The sequence below is a fragment of the Penicillium soppii genome (genome assembly GCF_028829465.1).
Source record: "Penicillium soppii strain IBT 18220 chromosome Unknown utg000001l, whole genome shotgun sequence".
Taxonomy (NCBI): Eukaryota; Fungi; Ascomycota; class Eurotiomycetes; order Eurotiales; family Aspergillaceae; genus Penicillium; species Penicillium soppii.
In genome coordinates this window covers 3430332-3454225 of record NW_026643231.1, presented here as the reverse complement: position 1 = coordinate 3454225, position 23894 = coordinate 3430332, and the positions used below count along the sequence as shown (strand labels likewise).

Sequence of the window (23894 nt, the reverse complement as noted above, 5' to 3'; positions counted from 1 at the left end):
GAATATGACCTGGCAGTTGTAAAGGGTCGTACGATCAGTGTGGCGATCTCGGCTGATGAACTGCCGATGGAAACTGAGGCAACAATTTCGCCGATCAAGTCTAGCTCTATTCCAGTGGTAAGCACATATTATGTGGCACCCTCGATGTCTACATATATGTACATTGCTATGTGAACGGGCTGGAATATGACAGATATGCATTAGTTCCACGAGTACTATCATTAAGCTTTGAACGTCGTCCAGCGAGGTATCATGTGACTGCTATCCAATGGGAGCCGGGCGAGAGTTATGTTCGGATTTAGTCACGAACATTCAACAAACCGATCAGGTATCAGGAGAACCTGTTTACTTTGGATTCCAGGTAATGGTTTTGGCGAGGGGCCCCCCTCGGTCATAAGTCACTAACACGTTGTGGTGGTCGAGCGCCATGATTCCAGGCCAGAAACTGGAAGCCGGAGAAACCAAGGATGGCTTGCTCCATTGAACACGTCCTTCGGATGGAGGCCCAGCAAATACGGCCTTAATAGAAGCATTTTTCACCCATTCGACATGGTCGGAGTCATCGTCCGTCATGAATATCGCCGCCAAAGATCCATCCGCGAAAGAGGCAATTTGAGGAGATCCCGCATTATGACCTTGTCGTGGACGGAAGACTTCATGGCGCCAACCCCAGGTATGACCATCGTCGTAGGATAGGAGCGCTTCAACACTGAACGGACCATGGCGAGTAGTCTCAAATATCATGACAAGGGCCTCCCGTCCATTGTCGATGGTTCGGGCAATACCACTCATACCATCACGGAGTGGATCTTGAGCGCCATGTAAACAGGTTGGTTGCGTCCAAGTACTTCCGTGATCGCGCGAAACGACTTGCATAGTGCACTGATTGTTGTGGGCAAATTCCTGCGAGAAGTAAAGTTGCACCTCACCTCCACGTCCGACGCGCATGAAAGGCTCCCAGATTCCCAGGGGAGGACTCTTCTCAGCTGCCTGTGAAGCAAAGTTCCAAACCCGTCCTCCGTCTGTCGAGCGGCATACAGTGATACGGAAATGCGTAGGGCCGTTCGGACCCACGTCGTGGTTTCTAAATGCAGCAAGCACTGTGCCAGGAGCCACCTCACACAAGAACATATTATCCACGTCACCCGATGCACGAGTTACCTCGGAGAAGTCCACGAATGACTGGCCATTGTCGATGCTTTTTGCGACGCGAAGGGACCGCTGTCCATCGGGGAAGCGTGTGAAGGAAGAAAGAATGGTTCCATCGGACAGTCTGCAGAGACGGGGGTATGTGCCGTTGTTCGGAGGTGAGGATAATCCGCGCTCGTCGCTGTTGACAGCCGCTTTGCCAGGAAGCTGAATTCCCGGTGAGAAGTCCTCTTGATGGTGTTGATTGCCATGTGGTTGGTCAAGGCCCAAAGTCTTGAGAACCTTTTGGCCAAAATGACCAGGCATTGTAATATCTGCTGTGTAACTAGAGGGTCTTTGACGGGTTTGGTTGGTCGATTTGAAGTTGAGAGTTGTATAAAATTGTTCGGAGCTAGGCGGCAAGGCGACAGCGTTTACCTTAGAGCTTGTCTGCATGACGTCATTTGTAGCTTACATAACTAACGTATTCGGTAAGTGAGCTGCGCATGTAACTCAGCTGCGCAACCCAAAACACATAGTAAAAGTGAAAAATTACAACTTGATATCTCAACAATAGTGGTCTATAATCACTTCTCCTTAAAGCATACTATGTTTTAGGTGATAACCAGTCTCTTTAAAGTCTTTAAAGAGTTATTACAACACAGGGGCTGAGTATATATATATCTCTACCTCGGGGCATGGTAATTTTCAATACCAGAGCAATGCAGGTTTTCAATCCCCTTAATATTAGTTTATAGAGTTCATAAGACTTATCAATAGCTATCGACCAGTAATGATATAAAATAAAAACATGCTTGTTGAGATATCAAGTTAGAAAATATTTACTATGTGTTTTGGGCTGCGCACCCAATTTGACTTATTAAATTTAAATGCATGTTTCTCAACCGAAACGCCATTTAGTTTAACAATTTAACTAAGTAGGTCTATTTGGATATGAATTCTTCCTATGGCCCTGATTTCCACATCCCCCACACTTCGGTAAGGCCCTGATTCGGGGCTGTAAAGGCCCCGAGATCTGCTCACGAACCTGAGCAATGCGCGCTATTTGGGCCTCAATGGGCTCTGATCGTAGCTCACGGACCTGTTCAACTGGAATATCACCTTCTTTAGGTATTTGCCTATTAGACCGATTGCGTTTTTGCTTCTTTTTCTCGTTTTGCGCCCGTAGATCCTTATTTTCTTTGGCTAATAAAAGAGAGCCTTGTATTGAGAGTTGGAAGCCCTTTATTAGCTGGTTTAATGCCGGGCTAGGGCTTTGAGACCTCGTACGAATCAAAGCTTTAATGGACGAAGCTTGCCGACGTAGTTATTTCTCGGTAAAGGGGGTTTTTGGTGTAAAATTCCGGCTTGATTCACTACCCCGGCTCGGAGGGGGTGTTAGGGTTCGAAGACAAATATTAAGCTTTGAAATCACTCGATCGGGTGAAAAAGGTACTAAACCGGCTACTCCGAAGCTATTTATAATATTCTCGGATTTGTATACCTCGATTCGAGCATACGGGTATACCTCGAGGAAATCAAGTTTTTCAATATAGCTAACCCCGAGGCGCACCTTCGTTTCGATAAGCCGACCGTACGAGCGTTTTAACACCGTAAAACAACCGATATCGAGTGGCTGTAAAAGGTGCGACGAGTGTGCGGGCATACAGATTGGTATAATGTTATTTTTTTCGCAAATTTCGTCGAACTTTAGGGTTAAATAGCTACCGTGACTATCGAGTATCAAAAGTCGATACCGGCCCTTTAACCGCGAAGAAGTCGACGGAATAAAGAGGTTTTAGAGCCAACGAAGGCTAATTTCATCGGAGGTCTATCTATTCGGACTTAGCTCAAATCGCCAATCAAGGTTATCGAACTAAGATTCGATGTACACTTTGCCTTTAAAAATAATACACGGAGGTAGCGCCTACCCCGAAGCATTTATGTATTTAATTACGGTTACCCACTCGCGATTTCCGGGTTGTAAAAGCGACAGAGAATGGACTGCCAACAGACTCTAGATTCGAACTGTACTCCGGAATCGACTTACTTAGTGACCTGGAAATCGCCAAGAATCAAATGCACGCCCGCATTCCCAACCTGAGTGAAGTCACACATATGTACTATTGTGGTAAGTGTTGATATTCCTAGACTATCGTAGTGAAAGATACTTACCATTCAATTTCGCAGCTTATGCTAACACGACGGCATACAGTGAAAATGTGATGCAGATAAAGGATATTAATGTTGAGATGACGTACAATGCTGTTCATGCAACAGATACGCTCTGCTCAGAGCTCAACTTCCTTGTCTTGCAAATTGGCACCAATTTATGTGGACCTAGTGTTCGCCAACTGCTCAGGGGGGGGGGGGGATTACTGACCTTGGAGAATTATGGCGTAGCTGTCTTTCAATACAAAGACCAGATTGAGATTAATCCTCAATTAGAAGAAGACAGTCCGCGCATACCCTCGCCTTATGGTGACGAGATTTTCTATTATGCCCAAGTGGATCTCATCAAGAATGCTGCCAAAGGCAAGACATGAAAGTGGTGTGAGGTTCGCCCGGATCAAATGATCGGTCAGTACCTCTTTGCTGTTGAGCATATCACAGCACGATTTGGGGACTCACTTGATGGTTTTTTAGGCTACGTTCCTAATGTTTCTGGCATGACCTTCGTTGAGCTACTAGCCCTCTATTTGTCACTGCACAGATACGCCAACGGACCTGGTGCTAGTGTTACCTTTCCAGGCACCAAATCAAACTTCACCTACACATACACCGAGTCATCACAAGATCTGATCTCGAGATCTGAAATCTAGCTTTCGGTTATCAAACCCCAGGAAGCCAATGGCGAAGCTTCAGCGTAGCAGACACTGCTACTCCCAGGCCTTGGTCACTCAGATGGCCGATTCTAACGAGTTACTTGGGTCTCAATGGAATTGGCCCGGGAGAGAGAGGCTGGCAGGAGGTCGACGTTTGGTAGAATGAACATCAGCACGACTATCGACGCATGTGCAAGACATTTTCACTTGTTCCTCGTGAGGTGCCGCCTTCTTCGTTGGTCTTTTTAAAGGCCGGGCTTACTTTGCTCGACCCAGACCGCGAACTAAGTCTAGACAAAATTCGTGATTTGGGATTCACTGAAGAACTAGCGCTCGGTGAGGCACATCTTCTTGCTTTCGACCGAATGGCAGAGAACAGGCTGATACCCTCACGAGAGGCACTATTTACTTCATTCACGCAGCCTCAGATGTGGAAAATGGTGACCGCGATGTGCAGGTCGCTGGAGAGAGCGAATCCCGTGCGCGCTTGAGCAATATAATTCAAAAAATGTCATTGGACCGCTTCCTGGTTCACAACTAACGGGGATTTCAACACATCTTCCTGGTATATGGTAATAATCGTGTTTGTTGCCATTCTTCACATGAACTAAATTTTCCGTAAACACAAAATATATTAATCATCACATGCCTCAAATCATCACAGTAGTTCTCCTTCACTTCAATGTAATCTTAACAATCTTCGCTGGCTCAATGAACGTGCCCAAAACAGGCGCAATTTGCCCGCCGCTAGTCCCAACGTAAAGAATTTGTCGGTTCTTGCTCAACCGTACCGAGGTTGGACCAGGTAGCTCCGTGGATATTTGGCCACCAGCGACGAGCGAAATCTGACCGTACGGGGTGATACGGACAACAGAGTTTTGAGGATCGGTAGGAATGTAGGCACTGCCATCATTGGTTACCTCAAGGTTGTCCGGCAAGAATCCACTAGCAATAATTTCGAATTCTCCAACTGGGTTGGCTTCCTTGTCCACCCTGACCCGACCGTACTCCATGCGTGTTGTACTAGTATAGTAGACGTAGTTGCCAAGCACCGTAACACTGTTGACTCCGAGAGGAAGGGGACCCTTTGCCGGCAACATCGTGGTATCGTTTAACGCGACAGAATAGTCGCCTGTCTTCGTATTAACCCTCCACACGGCGCCCTTGGGGCTATCGGCAATCAAAACCAAGTTGGACTCCCTTGAAAAAGTGGCCATGCCGTTTAGAGCTATAGCTTCTGGCAGCGCAGCAATCTTCGATGCAGACGGGCCATCCAAGGCGCGCTCATTTTCTGTTGCGTTGAGAGTGCTGAAATCCAACCTCTGGACAGAAAAGGAGCCTGCATCTGGCTTGTAGGTTTTGGTAGAAAAGTTACCGACCACAACAGCAAAAACATCGTCGTCAATTTCGCTGATTCCGAAGGTGCTTGTCACGTTGGGGAATGAGTAGGCCAAAGTCGCGTTTCCGCTGGTGGTGTTGAGAAGCCAAACATCGGGGGTATCGAGGCGTGTGAAAAGAAGGCTTCCATCCGACCGAACTACTATATTGTCGATCCATGAGCCATTGTTGGGGAATTGAAAGAGCGTCTCGACTTTGACATCGGGCTCATCGTTGCTGTAGGGGCTTTCCGAGATTTCTTCAGTGTCAAAGAAGGAGGATAAAGGCCACGAAGCCAGAGTCAACGGAACAATAGCGAAAACACTGAGCCAAGTAGCGATCAGACACATGTTGTGAAAGTACTGGGTGTAGAGTATGAGGTAAAAGGAAAGTTGTGGGATATCCTACTTTTTTATCTGCAATCACAATAGGCTTATGGTGCAAGGAGTTGCTATGCTCGGCAAATAATGCTATTTCTACTAGTTCGCAAGTAAATTGGAAATACTTTCATGCTCAGCATTCTTGGGAATTGTCGTGCTCGTGTTGGTGGACTCAATCCCTACATTCCCCGTCATACATTTCTCGGACCTATCCCGCTGCATAACGGGAAATAATCCTTGCTCTATGTTTATTTTTCGATCAGTCACTTGCAGATCGCTTTGATTCTTGACTCTCAACGTGTTAACATTTATCATCGCGTCTGTCAATTGAAGTGCAGCTCGATACGTATACATTCAGACTCAATATTTCTTCGGATAGCTATTCAGATATGACTTTGGAACGGCAGGCCCTTTGGCAGCTGTGCATACTCGTATAAATTCATTGCAGACCCGTCTTTCTGCCTCTCCTGCATCCATTCTCCAATGCTCTTCATGAAAATCTCCATGTTCTTGTCATCGCTCAGGTCAATAGGCTCCTCGTCTTGGGCGATCTGCATCATCTGCACACCAGCGGCGGGGCTGGTCTTGAAAAAGTCTTGTGGGTCAATCTTCTGTTGAATCGCACCTTGAACAGTTCCAGCGAGCAAGTCCCTAGGCAAGCGGGGTTCCTGAGTGATAGAGCGACCAAGACCGACGCCGTCAACGGTATCCAGAGCGCGCACCATTCCTGATGCTGTGCAGAAGCCTCCAGTCACGTAACTGCGGGTGCGCTTAAGAGCGGGGGCGATGAGGTCCGCAAATTCCAAGAAGAAAGCTTCGCGCTTTTGGGAAGACTCCCGCTTGTGCTGGAAGGCTCCGGACTGGTAAGTTCCACCAGACAACTCAACAAAGTCGAACTTGGTACGGTCGAGAATCTCGCATAGTTCTTTTGACTCCTCTGGAGTGAATCCGTGTTCCTGGAATTCAACGGAATTGATCTTGATTCCAATAATGAAACCAGGCTCCGGAAGTGCTTGACGAATTGCCTCAGCGATTTCCACAATGATCCGAGCGCGGTTGGCTAAGCTTCCGCCGTACTTGTCTGTCCTCTTGTTTGTTGTTTGGGACAAGAATTGAGCCAAGAGATAACCGTGTGCCGAGTGCAATTGGATACCATCATAGCCAGCCTTCTGCAGATAGACAGCGACGTGGACAAAACGACGAATGATTTCCTGGATCTCTTCGTCGCTTGCTGCGTGTGGCTTTCCAAACGAACCGAACTTCTCCATCACTAGCTGGACATCACTGGCAGAAACAGGGTTTGGCTGCAACTGCTCAAATGTCTGACGACCTGGATGGCTGACCTGACCCACAATTAAGCTTCCGTGCTTCTTGGCTCCAGCGGCCAGCTGCTTGAATGCTTCGAACCTCTCACCACTGAATGGGTTCTCCAGGTCAATGATCATATTTCCGGGTGCCTCGAGCTGGTCATATGCCATCATGATGTTTGCTGTGAGAATTAGGCCAAATTGGCCTTCTCCCCACCGACGGTAAAGGTTGATGAGCTTTTGGCTGGGAATTCCACGGGCAGAAAGATCAGTCGGAGACCATGAGGCCATTCTTTCACTCAAAGCAGCTTTCAAAAAGCGATTCGAGCTTTGACGCCCACTGAATTCGAACTGCATCGGCTGCCCGAGGGGCGACACATCAACATTATCGCTGGGGTATCTTGGAGACTTAGACATAGTGCAAAACGTTATCGGTATAATATGTGTGATATTCGGTGATAAATTGATTTGGATATAGGCATCTGGCTTCTTTTTAAGTCCTCGCTCCGATTGTCCAGGGCCCACACAATTTCACCTTTGAATAAAAAAATCGGTTTGAATCCAGAATTCTCGGACCACACGCCTAGGTTGGGCATGATGTCCTGCCGATCCAGGTCCACTGTCTAAGATCATGGATATGTCAGCACCTATTCCAGGTTGTTCGCCTTCAAATTGTTTGACATTATGCATTGGCATAATTATGTACAATATGAAAGTCCACTCTAGTGTTTTGACGGGGGAATAATTGCCCCGGAAGCCGTTCAAATCCCTTCACAAAATTTTCCAAACCTGAGAAGATCCACCGACTATCCAATTTGTAATCACCTTGGCGGCGATTAATATTCAATATTGGAATGTTCCGTTTCAGTTGGTGATCAAGACCTGACCTGGCACTTGATTCGCTTCTATTTGTCTCCAAATCAATAATATCAGTATCAGTTATGTTAAGCCAGCCTCCTGAGCATTCTACCTAAACGCCCATGATCTTTGGGCCACTTCATGGTCCAGGGATGATTCGATAAACCACACTGAAACTATTGTATTGTCCTTGAAAACCCCTTAGGATCATATCCATTGAATCTATTTATATGGATCTTCAACGGAAATATCTAGGTATTGTATCGTCATTCGATGTTTCGACAATTATGGTGCACACGGTGTGATGGATTGTTGCAAAAGGATTACGTTAGACGCAGCCTGTATTAATCTACCCTGGTAACTACAGATGTGTTCAGCGGGATTAGATCCAACTTTAGAAAGGCCTGCTTTAATCGATTAAGGTACAAATTAGAAGCTAAATTTCGTTCCTTCTAAAGTGGGGGGGTTAGGTGTCGTTTGAGTATTGAATGTCAATGTATATATTGGTAAGGTGTTCATCGCCCAAGTACCCGTTATAGATTCTCTCGTCTGAAAACTTGATATCCTTCCAACCTTGGAACCTACGGGAATTTTGTCATACAAGCAGATAATATGTTGTCTCAACAATCTGTAAACTACACAACTAGTAATTAGGCCATTAAGATGGAGGGTGGCAAAACGCAGAGGCATATAACCGAAGAAGCCGAGCCCCACCTTTCCCGAACGACAACGAGTATCTCGCTGACCGGGTCTCTTAAATTCAATTTTCGAGTCGAAACAGCCGATTTCTCAGTTATCTGCGTATTAATTATGGAGACCAATGATCAGGAGCGCCCACGTACGCGTGCAAAGAAAGCGTGCATGGCATGCAATTCGCGTCGCATACGGTGCAACGTGCTAGAGATGCAGCCCTGCCAAAACTGTGTATCGTGGAATCTTTCCTGTGAAGTAGGGATATCACGACGCGGGAAGTAAGTTTGATTTGAATATTAATCATAGTTTAGAGCACATACTTATCCTGTTGTTAGATATCCTCGTCGAAAGAAAAAGGGATCAGCTCGAACATCTGCAACGACAACGACTAATAGCTCTGTCAATACATCAGATACCCAGTCTTTACAGCAGAGACAATTTCCATCAAACAATCAGTGCCCAAAGTACTTACCAGCTCGTTTGGCAACGGAGGACACCATTCATAAAACCGTGTTTCTCGGCGAGTCAAGCCCCTTACTTGCGTTGTGGATGAAGGTCGACGGTCCCCAGATAAAGGATATGCCTGTAGTATCCAGAAAGGGCGACTGCACTACTCCATTTCGGGAATAAGTGGTGCGACTGAAGACAGCCACGATTCACTTGATTCCCGGCGCAGCCTACTACATGATCGTCTTACTCGCGAAGGGGCTTTAATTTTTCCATCCCCTGCAATTTGCGATACACTTCTTCAAGCGTATTTTGACTGGCTCCATCCGTGTTTTCCAATTTTAGATCGAGCAACTTTGCAGAGTAATTACCAGGATGGCGGGTTGTCACCTTTGCTCTTTCAGTCAATATTGTTCATTGGGGTAAGCCTGTGTTCGGACACGGCGTTGAGTGCAACAGGCCTTGGTGATCGTTATCAGGCCAAAGGGGTATTTTACCAACGAGCGAAAGATATTTACGATTCTGGATGGGAAACCGACACAATCACCAAGCTTCAATCCTTGTTCCTACTGAGCTTCTGGCGCGGAAGTCCGACCGAGGAACGCGACGTTCGGTTTTGGCTTGGAGCTGCGATTGGCCTTGCTCAGAAAAAGGGCATGCATGTCATGTATAGACAATGCTCGAATGGCTTTTAATGGGAATATTTACTAACCCAACACAGGTCTAAACTCTCGTTTCTCAACGCCAATGACCAAAAAGTTTGGAAGCGAATATGGTGGGCTTTATATGTATTCTTTTCACCCGTTTCCATTTCTTTTACCATAGATATCGGTATCTAACGGGTTGGCAGGTACGCGACCAGCAAACTTCAGCAGCATTGGGACTGCCACCTCGGATACGGGATGAGGACTGTCAAATAGCTGACCTCGAACCCTCGGACTTCGAGGAAAGTGGACCAATAGGACCCTCTGAGATATTTCGAGCACCGCCCGATGTACATATTTCTTATGTGATTGGAATGGCCCAACTGGCCCGATTATGTATGAAAAATTCGCAGCCTGGAACGGACGAAATACTAAATGATCGATGTGTAGTGCGCGAAGTCGTCGCCAGCCAGTATCTGCCTGGTCGGTCTAAACTGGATAATCCCACGCGACCGATGCTCCATCAGCGCCTCGTCGATTGGGAAGCCAACCTCCGAAGGGAGATGCAATTCCAAACGCCTATGAAGAGAGATGCAATGTTTCTTGTTGGCATGCTTCATATGGCCTACAAGTATGCATTTTGCAAATTCAATGCTAAAAGAACGCTGAAACTAACCCAAATACAGCAATTTGTACGTTCTTCTATACCGACCGCTTTTCCTACAGCCACCAGGCCAAACAACGAGTCCAGCGGGCAACATGGCACTCGATGCAGCAACCAGAAGCACTCGCATTTTGGAGGACATGCTCTCAGAAAATCTAGTTCAACACGGGTCCCTTCATTTGTAAGTCCCTGCGACCGCATGGATTGACACAAACTTACATAAACAGAATCACACACACATTCTCGGCTTTATGCATACATACTATCCATTTCGGAAGGGTGACAGGTACAGCACGGAAGCTAGCAGAACATAGAGCCAAGCTTTGTCTGCTGGGGTTGAAAGAATTGCAGAAATCATGGGACTTAGAGAATTGGGTCCTCGACCTTTTCTTCCGTTGTTTAGATGACCGTACTGCTCGTGATCTTCGATTGGCCGATGTGACTGTGCCCCAATCGGGAACACCAACGCTCTCCGGCATCGAAGAAATGCCTCCTGTCAATCCTGTGAGTGGTCCATATCGCCAGCTGTCGCCTCGCCTAACGGATGGCATATTGGCGACTCCCCAGATAGCCCCGACACTTAACCTTGCAGAAGAAGCCGCTATCAATATGGATTGGTACGAACTCTTCAACATGGAAGGTGATGATGTTATGGGTCTTGCTGGATCGTTATCGAATCCGGACTATCTTAATCCTCAGAATCTCGAGTTTCTCTATCGATTCCTGTGAAGCGTTTAGTCCAATGATCAGAATACGATGCATACGAACCATCCCCAACTTAAAGACCGATCATTGTTCAATATGTAAAATCTTATATTTTATTTCATTCAAGGTAAACTCTTTTGATTAGACAGACCCAGCTCCGCGAAAATAGCCTCATTGTGCTCGCCAACATGGGGAACTGAGCCCATCTGGGCGCCATATCCACCCTTCTCAGCGGATTCGGTTGAACCAGGGGGCAAAAGCGCTGGGATCAACCCAACAGGAGTTTGTACTGTAGCCCACCGATTGCGGGCTTGAAGTTGAGCATGGCCCCAAACATTTTTCATGTCATTGACACTTGCGTTGGCGATGGACGCCTCGTCTAAACGAGTGGTCGTCTGATCCACCGTCAACTTTGAGAAAACATTGAGGATGATAGTCTTGAGCTCATGTCGGTTTCGAGTCCGTTGCGAATTGCTCAAAAATCGTGGATCAGTAGCTAGATCCGGCAGTGAAAGAACCCCATTGCAGAAGTTGACCCATTCCCGCTCGTTTTGAATCCCCAGCATGACAGACTGTCCGTCTCCAGTTTCAAAAGGTCCATACGGATAGATGGATGCATGTGAAGCACCTGCAGGTACCGGGCCGGGGGCATTATCGAATGAATAGTACATTGGGAAACCCATCCATTCAACCATACATTCCAGCATAGAGATATCGATTCGACATCCCTTGCCATCTTTCCCTCGTTGTAAAAGGGCTGATAAAATGTTGCTGTAAGCGTACATCCCGGCGGAAATATCGGCGATAGAAATTCCAACCTTCACGGGCTCCTTTCCCGTTCCCGTTACTGATAACATTCCAGCTTCGCTCTGGATGAGCAAATCGTACGCTTTCTTATCGCGATATGGACCGTCTTGTCCATATCCGGAGATATCGCAGACAATTAGACCAGGATGTTTATGTTTAAGTGCGTCGTGTGAAAGTCCTAGTCGTGCACTAGCACCAGGTACTAGGTTCTGAACGAGAACGTCGGCTTTGTCAAGCAGTTTCATCAGGACAGCATGATCCTTTTGATTTTTGAGGTCTAGCGCTAGACTCTCTTTGGAACGATTTGTCCACACAAAATGCGACGATAGACCCCCGACTCGTGTATCATACTGCCGAGCAAAGTCTCCCACACCTGGCCGTTCAACCTTGATGACTCGAGCTCCCAGATCGGCAAGTTGCCGCGTGCAGAATGGCGCTGCAATAGCTTGTTCAAGGCTAACCACCGTCACCCCAGCAAGAGGCAGAGGCCGGTTTCCACCTGTCGCTTTGTAGGAGGAAAGACGAGAGGCATTATGGGATATTTTTGCAGGCTGGACAGCGCTAGTCTGGCTAAGTGGCCGGGAAACATGCGAGAGAAGGGATTTCATTGCTAAATTGGCATCAAATCGACTGATATGATAGCAAATCACAGTCAAAACATAGTGAAGCAACCGTTATTTCAGAGAAACAGTAGTTTCTTGAAGGTTGGCGCTGTAAATATACGGCGCGGGGAAGTCCTCGGTCAAACTGCCGATCTATAGCCGCAGATGCCAAGCCCGACAAGTCGGCTGCATGTTGTCGTTCGATTTGCTGCTTGACCAGGGATATTCAGCGGCTTCTTGATTCCTGTAACAAGTCGAGGATCGACCATGATTGGCTTTTGTATTGAGGCTCAACTTCCCCAATCGTCCTTCTATCACCCCCTTGAAAGCTCGAACCCAAGTGTTAGTAGTGTTATCTTGATAGGTTCAACTGACACGTAAACTTCTAGCGCAAAATATGATTTTAGGTCCTTCATCGACCAAGTACTGATAATAATACGCAACTAATGAGCACTCAACTTGTTGCAACCCCATTTTGTGCTCATGACCCGATGACTTTATGACAGAGATGAACAAAGTTGCCACGAAAACCGAACTGAGGAAAATAAATGACCAGTATGTTGCATGTTGTCGTATTATTCTGTTCGGATCATACAAAGAGTTTCATCTCAAAGATTATTGCTCAAATTTCGTATCCTTCTTTACTCAATGCCAAGCACTGTAGGGACCCCTTGTCGTGCCAAGTCCGAAACAAAGGGACTCGTTCTTTGTTTAGTGAGAATCGGGCCGTCACCTCCCTGAAAGACCTCGTATTCGCAGAATCCTTCTCTTTTTACGTCTCGCATCTATGCAACACGCCTTGAACGGCTTTGAAAATTGTCTTGATGGTTGGGGTTCCACGTAGTAAAGGCTGCCTGGCTTGTCTCAAGCGGCGAGTCAAAGTATGCAAACCCCTGTACGGTCTAAGAAAGCACGCTGATCAAAGTGGCAGTGCGATGAAACCCACCCAGAATGCCAGTGTTGCCGCCGGAGACGGCTTACTTGCCCTGGCTATATAAGAGATCGAAAGCTTTCCAATTAATTCAGCACGTCACTTCACCAACTTGAACATCCGAACACGAAAAGCGCCCGCGCGCTATCATCAATCTCGATTGGACATGTTCTTTCACATGGGCAGAAATATGCGGTCATTTCTCGCAAATCCATGCCAATAGATGGGGCTATAGCACCAAGTTTGGTTACCAGATCCGTGGACCAGCAATATACGAAACAATTTGATGAATTCATGAAAGCTGTCTTCCCGCACAGCTACAGGACTGGCACTGGGGATATTTGGGTTGATTTTGCTCATCGCAGACCCAAACATGAAAAGATATTAAGTTTGAGCCTTCACAGTCTCGGGAGTCTTCACTTGGGCCGAGTGAATAAGAACGAAGGAGAAATTCTTCGAAGTCGTGAGGTGTATGGCCATGGACTACGCCATCTGTCTCAAGCCATCAAAACCCCTGCCATGTCAAGCACGGACGTGACTGTTGCAGCCGCGATACTTTTGGGTGTTTACGAATTGCTCAATCCAACGGGCGAAGAATTAAGCTTACTCCATTCCCGTGGGATAAGCCAGCTTTTCCTTCTGAGGGGACCCAAAGCCCACGCTACTGGCTTCGGGCGGACGTTTCTTTTGACTTTCCGGGGACTCATGGTTTTCGAAGCCTTCGCCGCGGGCAAAGCTTGCTTTTTAGGGAACGAGGAGTGGAGAGCAATTGTTCCAATCGCCCTATCATACCTGAAGCATTGTGGCAGAGCAGCTGGTATTATCGAGCTGATCGAATTTGCATTCAATGAAATTGCCCAATGCCCTGGCTTCCTTGTCATGACTAAATCGCTGATCTCCTCAACGTGCACTACTAATGCCGAACGAGAGAACTTGATCGTCGTTATCAACGCCAGCAAAGATACCCTCAAAAACCTGAAAAGGAAAATGTTGATTGGGCTTAAGACCTGTCAGGACGAGACTGAAATTGACCGCCAGCGCTTTTTTGGAGCAACTCCGAAATCCACCGCATATGCTTGGACACAGTATGCGATTGAGGGAGTTCATTCGGCGATCGCGCTTCTACAACAGTTGTTAACTGTGCTGCTGTCAGATCAAAGCCGACGCACAGTCGCTACGGCAGGGTTAATGCTCGACCCAACTAAGACCGAGTGGGAAATGACGAAGGACCCTACCGTGATAGCACAGATGAGTCGTGAGCATACTAGAACACACTTTGCAGCAGGCCCGCAGCTGCCGACCAGCTTGAAGCTTTGGCCTGACCGGCTCATCCTGACACTGGGGATGCCGGGAAAAGGTTGAGCCACCCATGCTCTGGGTGGTATATCCGGACTCAATCTGGACCGGACTTGGCTACGTGAGACGGCCGGATATCATAAACTTTGCTACATGTCCTTCTGTGTTGCATTGTCTGGTCGTCCGCAAGGATCACCAACGTGGCGTCGTGTGCCGCAATTGGTGGGCATTTTGCAAGAATTATGAAATCAAGATCATAAAAAAAGTCGCAAGACCGAAGCGACCGTGTTCTGGTATATTTAGTCAATCACAGCATTGGGGGGAGGTGTGCACCGGTGAAGCCTACCATCGCAGTCATGCCTCAGATCACGATGACGGAAAATGACATTATCCCAGTCCACATGGATGATTGGGCCCCACAAACGACTGTCAAGTGAAGTTGGAAAAGAAAAGAATGTTCGTCGTCTGGAATGCTGCAACCAAGGGCGGCGATGTTTCAAATCCGGCGATCCCCAGTTCCGGCCAATAATTATTAGTCAAGCACCGCGATAGGAGTTGACATTGCTTTTGAATCATAATCGCGTGTACGGAGTACGGAGTAGATTGTTCTCACATTGTGATGGCTAATTTACTTCAGTCACCCCACTGACTCACTCAAACTTTGTTCTCCAATCATAGGAATTGCGTTGCCTGATCAGCCTAATGTCTTACAGTATCAACTCAATATTTGATAATCGCGACCTGTGCGCAGGAACATGACCGCGCGTTGTTCGGTGTAAACTTCATAAGCTGTAGAAAAAGAAAAACCCCCAATTATGCAAGATTCAAGCTGAAGCCAACGTCCTAAGGTTGTGCCATTGACCGTTAAGGGGTATACTGTATGGTCCTCCCACATTCCCTTCGCGCAGAATGTCAACTATCTCTGCCTTATCCCAGTGTACAGCGAATAACAAGGTGAGATCCGGCTCGCGTAGATCGTGATTGGTCCATACAAGATCGATTGTTCCTGGAGGAGGAATGCTGGGGCGTTCCTGTCACATTTCTTTTCAAACCGGCGATCAACCCCACTGCGGGAGGCCGGTCGTTACACAATAATAATAATGTTGCGTACCTGCAGGGGATGGATCCTTCTGGACATAAAATTTCAAGTTGTGCAACGCATCAGCCTTGAATATACGCATAATTGCTCCTAAAAAGCGGGATAAGCTAGGTAGCTGAAAATCCTTGCGGGTGCCTAGAGCGGTCCAAGAGTTGAGCCACTGGTGATTGCGTGGCCCCTGAGACAGAAGTTTAGTGATTGGATACAATCGATGCTAAGCATTCTACTAAACATTAGAGGGAAGCCGGACTAGCCACTTGAAATCCCCCGGATGGGTCTCACAACGTCATACGGAATTGGATTCAACATGCAAGCCACCCATGGTTGCCGATCACGATCGACCCAATCATCATCGTCAATCCGCAAGTGTCGCCACGGTTTGCGTGCTTTCGACTTTTTTGCTTCGAGAAAGGCTGATCTATTCTTAGTTGCCAAGTTCTGGAATTGACAGGTGACAGAGACTGGCGGATATATAAGGTCAATTCCGCCTCCTGGTACCCTGGTTACCATAGTGCTTAGATACATCATTCAGGGTCCCCACACTTGATAATATACATTCTCAAATCGAATACTTCGTCGATAGTTCCACAAATCCAGAAACATGCCTACCTCAATGGCTTCAAGCGAGCGTTCTGGCTCAGTCAAGTCTCACCATAGCCCCAAGACTTCTCTACAGAGCAAGGCCGACCCTAATATGGCCCTTCATGAACAGGAACCTAGTAAGTGCCCGGCAGACAATGCCCTTCAGCCATCATTTGTGAGACCTGCTGACATCAATTAGCCGCTGTCAACCTGCAACCCGGAACGCGTGACCTATTTTCTCTTCGAAGCATGCAGCACAAGGATCGGGAGGGCAAGCTGATCAGTATGTACCTATTACCGTCGTTTCTTCTGCGAACTATTTTCTGACATCGTTTCTAGCTGATCCCGACCAGTCCAACCCAACGCGCAACCGTCTCGAGCGACCTTTAGACACAATCCGGTCATTTGATGCAGCGATAGACGCCCATCGCAAACAGCAACGCATGTGAAGGATGAAGGATATAATTGCAACAGGAAATAATGGGTAAACCAGAACGATACGAGGGAACGCTTTTTTTATGCCAATTTCAATTCGAACACGGGGTGTTGATGTATAATTATTGATTTGATAGATTACGGAGTCAAGTGAAATATCAATTACACGTCATTTTCCTTGAGCATCTGCTCGAAAGGTTCTCGGCCTTTAATTTTGGTACCAATTCATCGCATTTACCACAAGATAGATTTGCAGAAGTAGGTCATAAATGTTGATCATGGACCATCTATAATCAACCCAGCATCATAGACCTGCCGAGATAGCAAGGCCAGGCACAAGGCTTCATGATAAAGGTTTAGAATTCTTTTTGTTGCATTTTGGATATGATCCAAATCGGTTACTACGGCTTCAACTTGATACAGTTGCAGTCTCCAGGCGAGGCTGATCTGCAAATAAAAATGAGCAATTAAAGAAGCGCGTAATGAAATGGTCTTTGTAGATGGTAGCATGGTAGATCAAAGTGATCTGAATTATGTAGTACAAAAGTGACGTTCAACCATACATCTCCATCTATATCTACTGTATATATCTATGAGTGCGGTGTCGATTGCTCCTAATCCATCATTAGCATAGGACTTTTTCCGCTCCCCATATCCCCAGAGACTAAAATTTAAGCATTTTGAATGGCCCACTTATTGAAATAAAAGAATATTTAATATTGTAAGAACTAAAAAGCTCTCTCAACTGTGGTAAATAATATTCCGCTGGTCGGTGGACTGGGCTTAAACCGTGGGGAGAAACCATCTCCGAGGGTTTAGAGACTCATCCGAAAGATCTGTTTGGTCGCCACCTTAACCTCCAAAAGCACTAAAAATTGCCGCAGCTAGACTATCGCTGATACTTGCCTAGCGGTTGATAGAATTAGTTATTAAAAATGAAGTTCACAATAAAAAAGATAGGACACGCATTGCTGGCGTTGGCGCCATGCTAAGAAAAGAAAGCCCCACAACACCGCGTCAGCCTAGGAATATTTTCACTTTTCCACTAGCTTCTCAATAATTTTTATCCAGCCGATCTCTATTCCTGGTGCTCTATTTGCCGACAGACAGAAACATCAATTTGTCTCAGAGAATCTTGCGAGAGAGTTCAACGGGGTTTCGGCACCAAATGTCTGACTTTCATATATAGATATACGCACACGAGGCCCGTTGGCCGCTCAGGCAAACCAAATTTAGTGTGCAGAAGCTAAGATGAATTAAGTGTGTGGACCCGTCGAATGACTAGTTATGATTTGCTCGGGTTTAGTGAACCGATCCTTTTTATTACCAAAGCCCTAAATTGTTGACGCGGTCCATCATCCCTGGTATGAGAAAATTGACATCCGGGCGTCAGTAGCCCAAACCTATTGAGCGATGGCTTCAAGGAATTTGGTTAGTTTGAGGTGGATGCTAACTGGGTCAGCTATACGCGTCCACCCTAGTTTCAGGGGGTGGGAGCAAATCAGGATGGTTGGGTGGCTGTCCGAGACTATTAATGGCCGCTGGACGTGAAGCCACCATGAATTGATCCCTCTCGACTTTGTCCTCTCTCCTCTTTCAGCGGCGTAAGATACGTTCGTTATTTATTCACTCGCTAGGTTTCTTGCATCTTTCAATCTTACCTCACTTTCATTCTCCATTCAACCGAAACATCCAACTATATACACTCGCTATACGTTTTGCGGCATCTATACGAGCCGCAAAACCATCAATATGAAGCTCTCTCTTGTGACACTAGCAACCCTAGTCGGGGCTGCCGTTGCTGATTTGGACCCCATTGTTATCAAGGTATTGTATCCATATTCAAGATGAAATGGGGTGAACATTCACTAACCATCTATTAACAGGGATCCAAGTTCTTCTACTCCAGCAATGATACCCAATTGTAAGTCACCCTTCATTCATACCCTCAAAACTGTACTTTCACTGACCGCAACAGCTATATGCGTGGTGTCGCCTACCAGCGTGCGTAATTCTTTTATATCTCAGGCAACTTAACTAACTCCTCGCAGAAACCGCTGATGGTGATGACTACACCGACCCTCTTGCGGATGCAACTGCTTGTGCTCGTGATGTTCCTATTATGAAGGAGCTGCGTACTAACGTAATCCGTACCTATGCCATCAACGCTACTGCTGACCACTCGGAATGCATGAAGCTTTTGTCTGAAGCTGGCATCTACCTGATCTCTGATCTCTCCGACCCCTCGCAATCTATTGACAGAAGCGACCCCTCCTGGGAAACTACCCTTTACACTCGCTATACCAGCGTCATCGACGAGTTGTCTCAGTATAACAACACTATTGGTTTCTTCGCCGGAAATGAAGTTTCCAACACCGTTGCCACCTCCGATGCCAGCGCCTTCGTCAAGGCTGCTGTTCGTGATATGAAGAAATACATCAAGCAGAAGGGCTACCGCTCGATGGGTGTCGGATATGCTACCGCTGACGTGTCCGCTATCCGTGAGAACATGGCCGACTACTTTGACTGTGAGGATTCCGACGAGACCATTGACTTTTGGGGATACAATATCTATTCGTGGTGTGGTAACTCAACCTACTCGGAGTCTGGATACAAGGATCGTACAGAGGAATTCGCCGACTACTCTGTTCCTGTCTTCTTCGCTGAGTACGGTTGTAATGATGTCACACCCCGCCAGTTTACTGAGGTTAAGGCCCTTTACGGAGATACCATGGCTGAGGTCTGGTCCGGTGGTATTGTGTACATGTACTTCCAGGAAACAAACAACTACGGTGAGCCAAGGTATCCTTCAAACTCTGAGTCTCAAGTTTAACCCATTCCACAGGTCTTGTTTCTGTTGTCGACAGCACTAGCGTGAGCACTATGGCCGATTTCAAGTACTATTCCAGCGAGATCGCTAGTGTCAACCCCACTGGTACCAACAAGGCCTCCTACACACCCACCAACACTGCTCTTCAGAGCTGTCCTACCGTTGGTACCAGTTGGGCAGCTAAGGCCTCTCCCCTTCCCCCTACCGTTGATACCAACCTTTGTGAATGCATGTACGATGCCTCTGGTTGTGTTGTATCCGACTCCCTCTCTACCAGCAAGTACGCCAAGCTGTTCAGCACTGTTTGTGGATATACCGACTGCAGTGGACTCGATGCCAACGCTACCACCGGCGAGTATGGTGCCTACAGCATGTGTTCCACCAAGCAGCAGCTTGCCTTTGCTCTTAACAAGTATTATGTTGAGCAGGATCGTGATGCCTCTGCTTGTGACTTCTCCAGCTCCGCCACCACTAAGGCTACCACCGCAGCCACTGGGACTTGCTCGTCCCAGATGAAGCAAGCTGGTACCGCCGGTACTGGTACTGTGACCACTGAAGCCACTGCCACCGCTGCCTCCGGCTCTTCCTCGACCTCGACTTCTTCCAGCGGCGCGGCTCTCAGCATCCACTCCAGTTCGCCCTTCGGTTTCTTCCAAGTCACTGCTTACTTGGCCACCGCACTTCTAGCGGGTGTTGGTATGATTGCTTTGTAATTTTTTCTCGCATATCATGGAAAGCTAGTGTGTGATCTCGGATCGTGTATCTTGTTTGTTGGAATTTTGATGGGATGTCTGCTTTATTTCTCTTCTATCATTTGAAACACGGAGCGTAGAGCAAGGCAAAGACCTGCCTGTTGAACAGCCTTGCACCGCCTCTGGCGACTCTAAAATTGATTGGAAACCAAGTAATCATATACGATCGGGCCGAATTGTCAAGATCTTGATTTGCGTACCAGTGGTCGACCTTCGATGTTCTAGCAATCTCACTTTTCATTTTCAATTATCTCTTCACATACAATAAACGCCTCAGATGAACGATTCATACACCCTCCACGGATCTCTTTCAATTCGCAAGTATAGCTCTCTTGGTCAAATTAGCTACGATTCAACTGGATAGCCGTGTCTGATCATGAACTTCTTGGCATCCCTGGCGGCTTAATTGAACATCATCTTATCGCAGCTGTTCGCAGAATGATTAATTGGTCAACAGATTCAACAGTTATTTCATGCCGGATGTGCTACCAAGTATCCTGTTCATAGTTAGCAAATGCAATGGATGTGATGGAGGTGTCATAGTATAGGTGGCCGGCCCCTCCATCAGGCAATAAGAAATCAAGAGACCATGGTGGGTTGGCTCCCTGTGATCTGATATGGTCAGAATGCTCGGTATTTAAGCATCATGAATCCACTTACGCATAATAGTCCCATGAGCTGCGTCTTTTCTAGAGTGACTCTACCACCCAGCCAAGGGATTCACAATCGACGGGCTCAATTTGCGTTACAGATTTTCCACTAGATATTAAATTCACTGCGTGCTGCCTAAAGTGCATGAATCCTTGGGTACGTTACTTCACATTGGCCAGGAGACCACCATAGGTAGTCGTAGGCTTATATTTAGCCCATTTCTCTGGCCAAAACAGGCGAAATTTTGCTCGATATCATTCAAAATTGGTGTATGCTGTATCATAAATGCGACGCGTCCCCAGCATCGAGTCCCAAAAGCAATTTCCGGTGGGTGGATGGCATCTTTGAAACAGCAACGGATCCAGTCACCGCAATCGTTCGATCGCCGTATCTCCCAGAAGAAAGTACGCTAACCATACGTGAGCAGTGGGCACAGATTTGAGAGCTCCTTCTGAGGGGAGTTGTAGAAAAAGCGACGGGATGACTTGCTTCTCGGACCTTTCCAACGGTGATAATGACAGTTCATCTAAATCCATTCGCGGCGAATTTGAAGTGCGAGGAAATCCCTGGTCGCCACTTAATTCAACTAGCTAGTCTACGGTATACATTTGAACTTGTTCAAATGTATGTCAAAATGAACGATACATGAATCATAGAGATGGGTTGAGGTCTATGTTCGATCTGACACTTCAATGAAATTTCAAAAGATACCGAAGCCGATTGCATAGTAGGTGCGCATTTAGGCTTTGTCTAATTATGTATGTCTCCTTGAGCTAATTATTCATTCCTCGGTATGGTGTTTGTATCTGCCTTTAACCCTTGAGGGCATTACGCAGTCAAAATAACCATACCTATGACACGTGTAATCATATGTGCCATTTTGAGGTGGAGTTGACAATATGTTTCACAAGAATGTCTACACCACCAATCTATACACTTCCGTGACAGCCCTAGCGTTCGCAATAGATTGAACATACATAGCTTGAAGTGACCCACTGTTCCTGTTCTCTACCTCTGCGTGCTGCAGGGATTTAAAGCGACGCAGTATGCAGGAATACTTACTCGTTAACAACTCCACCCGTGGGCCTGTTGCGCTAAAGCCAGAAAGTCCGGGGATACAAGAGAGACTAGATACGTAATAAAGTTTCTACGTATAGCCTGGATATTAATTCCAAAATGGTGCTTGGTAGGATCGATTCTCCTTTGTTTGCACTAAGGTGGGAATAATCCGAGAATTCTGATTCTTATAAATCCCTATGTCTATATTAATGAAAACCAACTAGAGGGTCGTAAAAATACAATTCTACGAGAATCCATACTGGCTTGTAGGTCTGCGAGATTTTGCTAAAGTCCTTTTAAAGGAGAAATTTTACCCTATGAATAAATTAATAAAACGCACAAGTTGCAGTAAATGTACAAAAAAGGATAATGCAGGTATATGGACAGTGATTTCCATTTTTAGCCTATTTTTTTCTGAGCTTGGTTTCATCTCTCGTGAATAGACGAATTTGATTACTGAAAAAGGTATGTGATCAAAAACAAACCCTTCGCTGAGCTGGGTGGGCAATTCCCTTACTTAGTTGCGGAGGCCGTCAATTCTCCGAAACATACCTGTTACTATTCTGAAAAACACCGAAATCGGGAAATTGGGACAAGAGCCAGGGCAATCTTTTCGGGTTTTGAATCCATGGATGGTACTTGGTTACGAAGTTGCCTAACTGTTACAGAGGGCATGATTCACTAATTCGCGCTATGATTTTTAGACCGTCGGAGTCGCGTCGGGATTTCGGCAGGAGTTAAACGAGTCTGATGTGTCCACTAGGTATTCTCGAGGCCCCATACTTGTTATGGGAATCTCGTAAATGATACCCGTAGTATATATAGTATAGGTACGGAGTACATGCCTTATCTTTGTTCCTCGTGGTCAAGATCCAAAATTCCCCATTTGGACAACCTCCGATTTGATGGCGCCGTTAATACATGGTACTACTAGCACTCCGGATATTTGACGGCAGTTGTAGTGGGGACCAATTAGCCGACGTTCCCAGCGTAGAGAGATACACCGTCTTACCACATGACCAATGCCGCCACCGCGCATTGGTCTGTCCCACATCAGGAGATTTACGGGTTTAGGTATCTTTTGTATGGGGGCTACATATAAAAGGTACATATCAAACATCCTCGAATATTGTATCATGTAAAGTAGACATAAGGATATAAACTAGTCTATTATCATATTTATAATGCTATAAAAAACATTTTCTAGTTCTAGAGTAACAAATCATAAGTATTATACCTCCTAAAAAGTAAATAGTTTTCGGAGACTCTTTTCGACCTTCAAAAATGGAATATTCATGCATACCTATATATTAAGATAAAATTCATATTCAAAGTATTATAAGATAATAGAAATCCTACTCTAATACTAGAATCTAGTTTAATTACACTAAGCTAGTTTATATCATAAGATGTTTGAGAATGTTTTAGATGTACCTTTCATATGCAAATCAAATACAAAAGATACGTAAATCCCGTAAATCCCCTAATGTGGGACAGACCAATGCGCGGTGGCGGCATTGGTCATATGGTAAGACGGCTAGGCCGAGGTTGCATTGTTCAGGGGACCGTTCACTAAAGCTTATCTGGAACAAGCTTCTTATTGCTGACATTATGAATTGAATGGCCGAGTTATTACTCCGTACTTGTTTTGTTATCTTTTCTGGGTCGCATGGCCCATAATCCGTTGGTCCCTTCGAGGACCGTGCAACCAATCACTACGTAAATTGTCCACTCGCCATATCTTTCCATCTTTACGCTGAGCGTGGATACAACGCTAACCGGAGGGACCCACGTTGATTTAATTTAATATACTTTTCGCACG

At 46.3% G+C, this 23894-nt stretch overlaps 11 protein-coding genes across 11 annotated transcripts; 5 read left to right on the top strand and 6 right to left on the bottom strand.

The window, feature by feature from the left end:
- Positions 1-345: 345 nt before the first annotated feature.
- Positions 346-1455, bottom strand: N7529_001317 (sialidase family protein; the record flags this gene model as incomplete). The annotated part of the gene is made up of 1 exon (XM_057236848.1): positions 346-1455. The coding sequence occupies one exon, from the start codon at positions 1453-1455 to the stop codon at positions 346-348; it is 1110 nt and encodes a 369-aa protein (XP_057103651.1).
- Positions 1456-3207: 1752 nt separating this feature from the next.
- On the top strand, positions 3208-3674 carry N7529_001316 (uncharacterized protein; the record flags this gene model as incomplete). The annotated part of the gene is made up of 2 exons (XM_057236847.1): positions 3208-3259; positions 3319-3674. 2 exons carry the CDS (start codon positions 3208-3210, stop codon positions 3672-3674), a joined length of 408 nt encoding a protein of 135 aa, XP_057103650.1.
- Positions 3675-4627: 953 nt separating this feature from the next.
- N7529_001315 (uncharacterized protein) lies at positions 4628-5680 on the bottom strand (the record flags this gene model as incomplete). The annotated part of the gene is made up of 1 exon (XM_057236846.1): positions 4628-5680. One exon carries the CDS (start codon positions 5678-5680, stop codon positions 4628-4630), a length of 1053 nt encoding a protein of 350 aa, XP_057103649.1.
- A 413-nt stretch (positions 5681-6093) lies between these two features.
- On the bottom strand, positions 6094-7434 carry N7529_001314 (NADH:flavin oxidoreductase/NADH oxidase family protein; the record flags this gene model as incomplete). The annotated part of the gene is made up of 1 exon (XM_057236845.1): positions 6094-7434. The coding sequence occupies one exon, from the start codon at positions 7432-7434 to the stop codon at positions 6094-6096; it is 1341 nt and encodes a 446-aa protein (XP_057103648.1).
- Positions 7435-9787: 2353 nt separating this feature from the next.
- On the top strand, positions 9788-11052 carry N7529_001313 (fungal specific transcription factor domain-containing protein; the record flags this gene model as incomplete). The annotated part of the gene is made up of 4 exons (XM_057236844.1): positions 9788-9790; positions 9866-10290; positions 10346-10504; positions 10551-11052. The coding sequence occupies 4 exons, from the start codon at positions 9788-9790 to the stop codon at positions 11050-11052; spliced, it is 1089 nt and encodes a 362-aa protein (XP_057103647.1).
- A 98-nt stretch (positions 11053-11150) lies between these two features.
- N7529_001312 (CaiB/BaiF CoA transferase family protein) lies at positions 11151-12443 on the bottom strand (the record flags this gene model as incomplete). Its single annotated transcript, XM_057236843.1, has 1 exon — positions 11151-12443. The coding sequence occupies one exon, from the start codon at positions 12441-12443 to the stop codon at positions 11151-11153; it is 1293 nt and encodes a 430-aa protein (XP_057103646.1).
- Positions 12444-13662: 1219 nt separating this feature from the next.
- N7529_001311 (uncharacterized protein) lies at positions 13663-14730 on the top strand (the record flags this gene model as incomplete). Its single annotated transcript, XM_057236842.1, has 1 exon — positions 13663-14730. The coding sequence occupies one exon, from the start codon at positions 13663-13665 to the stop codon at positions 14728-14730; it is 1068 nt and encodes a 355-aa protein (XP_057103645.1).
- A 1616-nt stretch (positions 14731-16346) lies between these two features.
- Positions 16347-16794, top strand: N7529_001310 (DUF2406 domain-containing protein; the record flags this gene model as incomplete). Its single annotated transcript, XM_057236841.1, has 3 exons — positions 16347-16482; positions 16545-16628; positions 16685-16794. Coding segments are annotated over 3 exons (330 nt in total), but the record flags the coding sequence as incomplete, so codon positions are not given.
- Positions 16795-18532: 1738 nt separating this feature from the next.
- On the top strand, positions 18533-20323 carry N7529_001309 (glycoside hydrolase family 72 protein; the record flags this gene model as incomplete). The annotated part of the gene is made up of 5 exons (XM_057236840.1): positions 18533-18607; positions 18667-18704; positions 18759-18784; positions 18832-19572; positions 19626-20323. 5 exons carry the CDS (start codon positions 18533-18535, stop codon positions 20321-20323), a joined length of 1578 nt encoding a protein of 525 aa, XP_057103643.1.
- A 524-nt stretch (positions 20324-20847) lies between these two features.
- Positions 20848-21159, bottom strand: N7529_001308 (uncharacterized protein; the record flags this gene model as incomplete). Its single annotated transcript, XM_057236839.1, has 2 exons — positions 20848-20974; positions 21062-21159. 2 exons carry the CDS (start codon positions 21157-21159, stop codon positions 20848-20850), a joined length of 225 nt encoding a protein of 74 aa, XP_057103642.1.
- Positions 21160-21179: 20 nt separating this feature from the next.
- N7529_001307 (uncharacterized protein) lies at positions 21180-21549 on the bottom strand (the record flags this gene model as incomplete). The annotated part of the gene is given in 2 exon segments (XM_057236838.1): positions 21180-21422; positions 21433-21549. 2 exon segments carry the CDS (start codon positions 21547-21549, stop codon positions 21180-21182), a joined length of 360 nt encoding a protein of 119 aa, XP_057103641.1.
- Positions 21550-23894: the final 2345 nt, after the last annotated feature.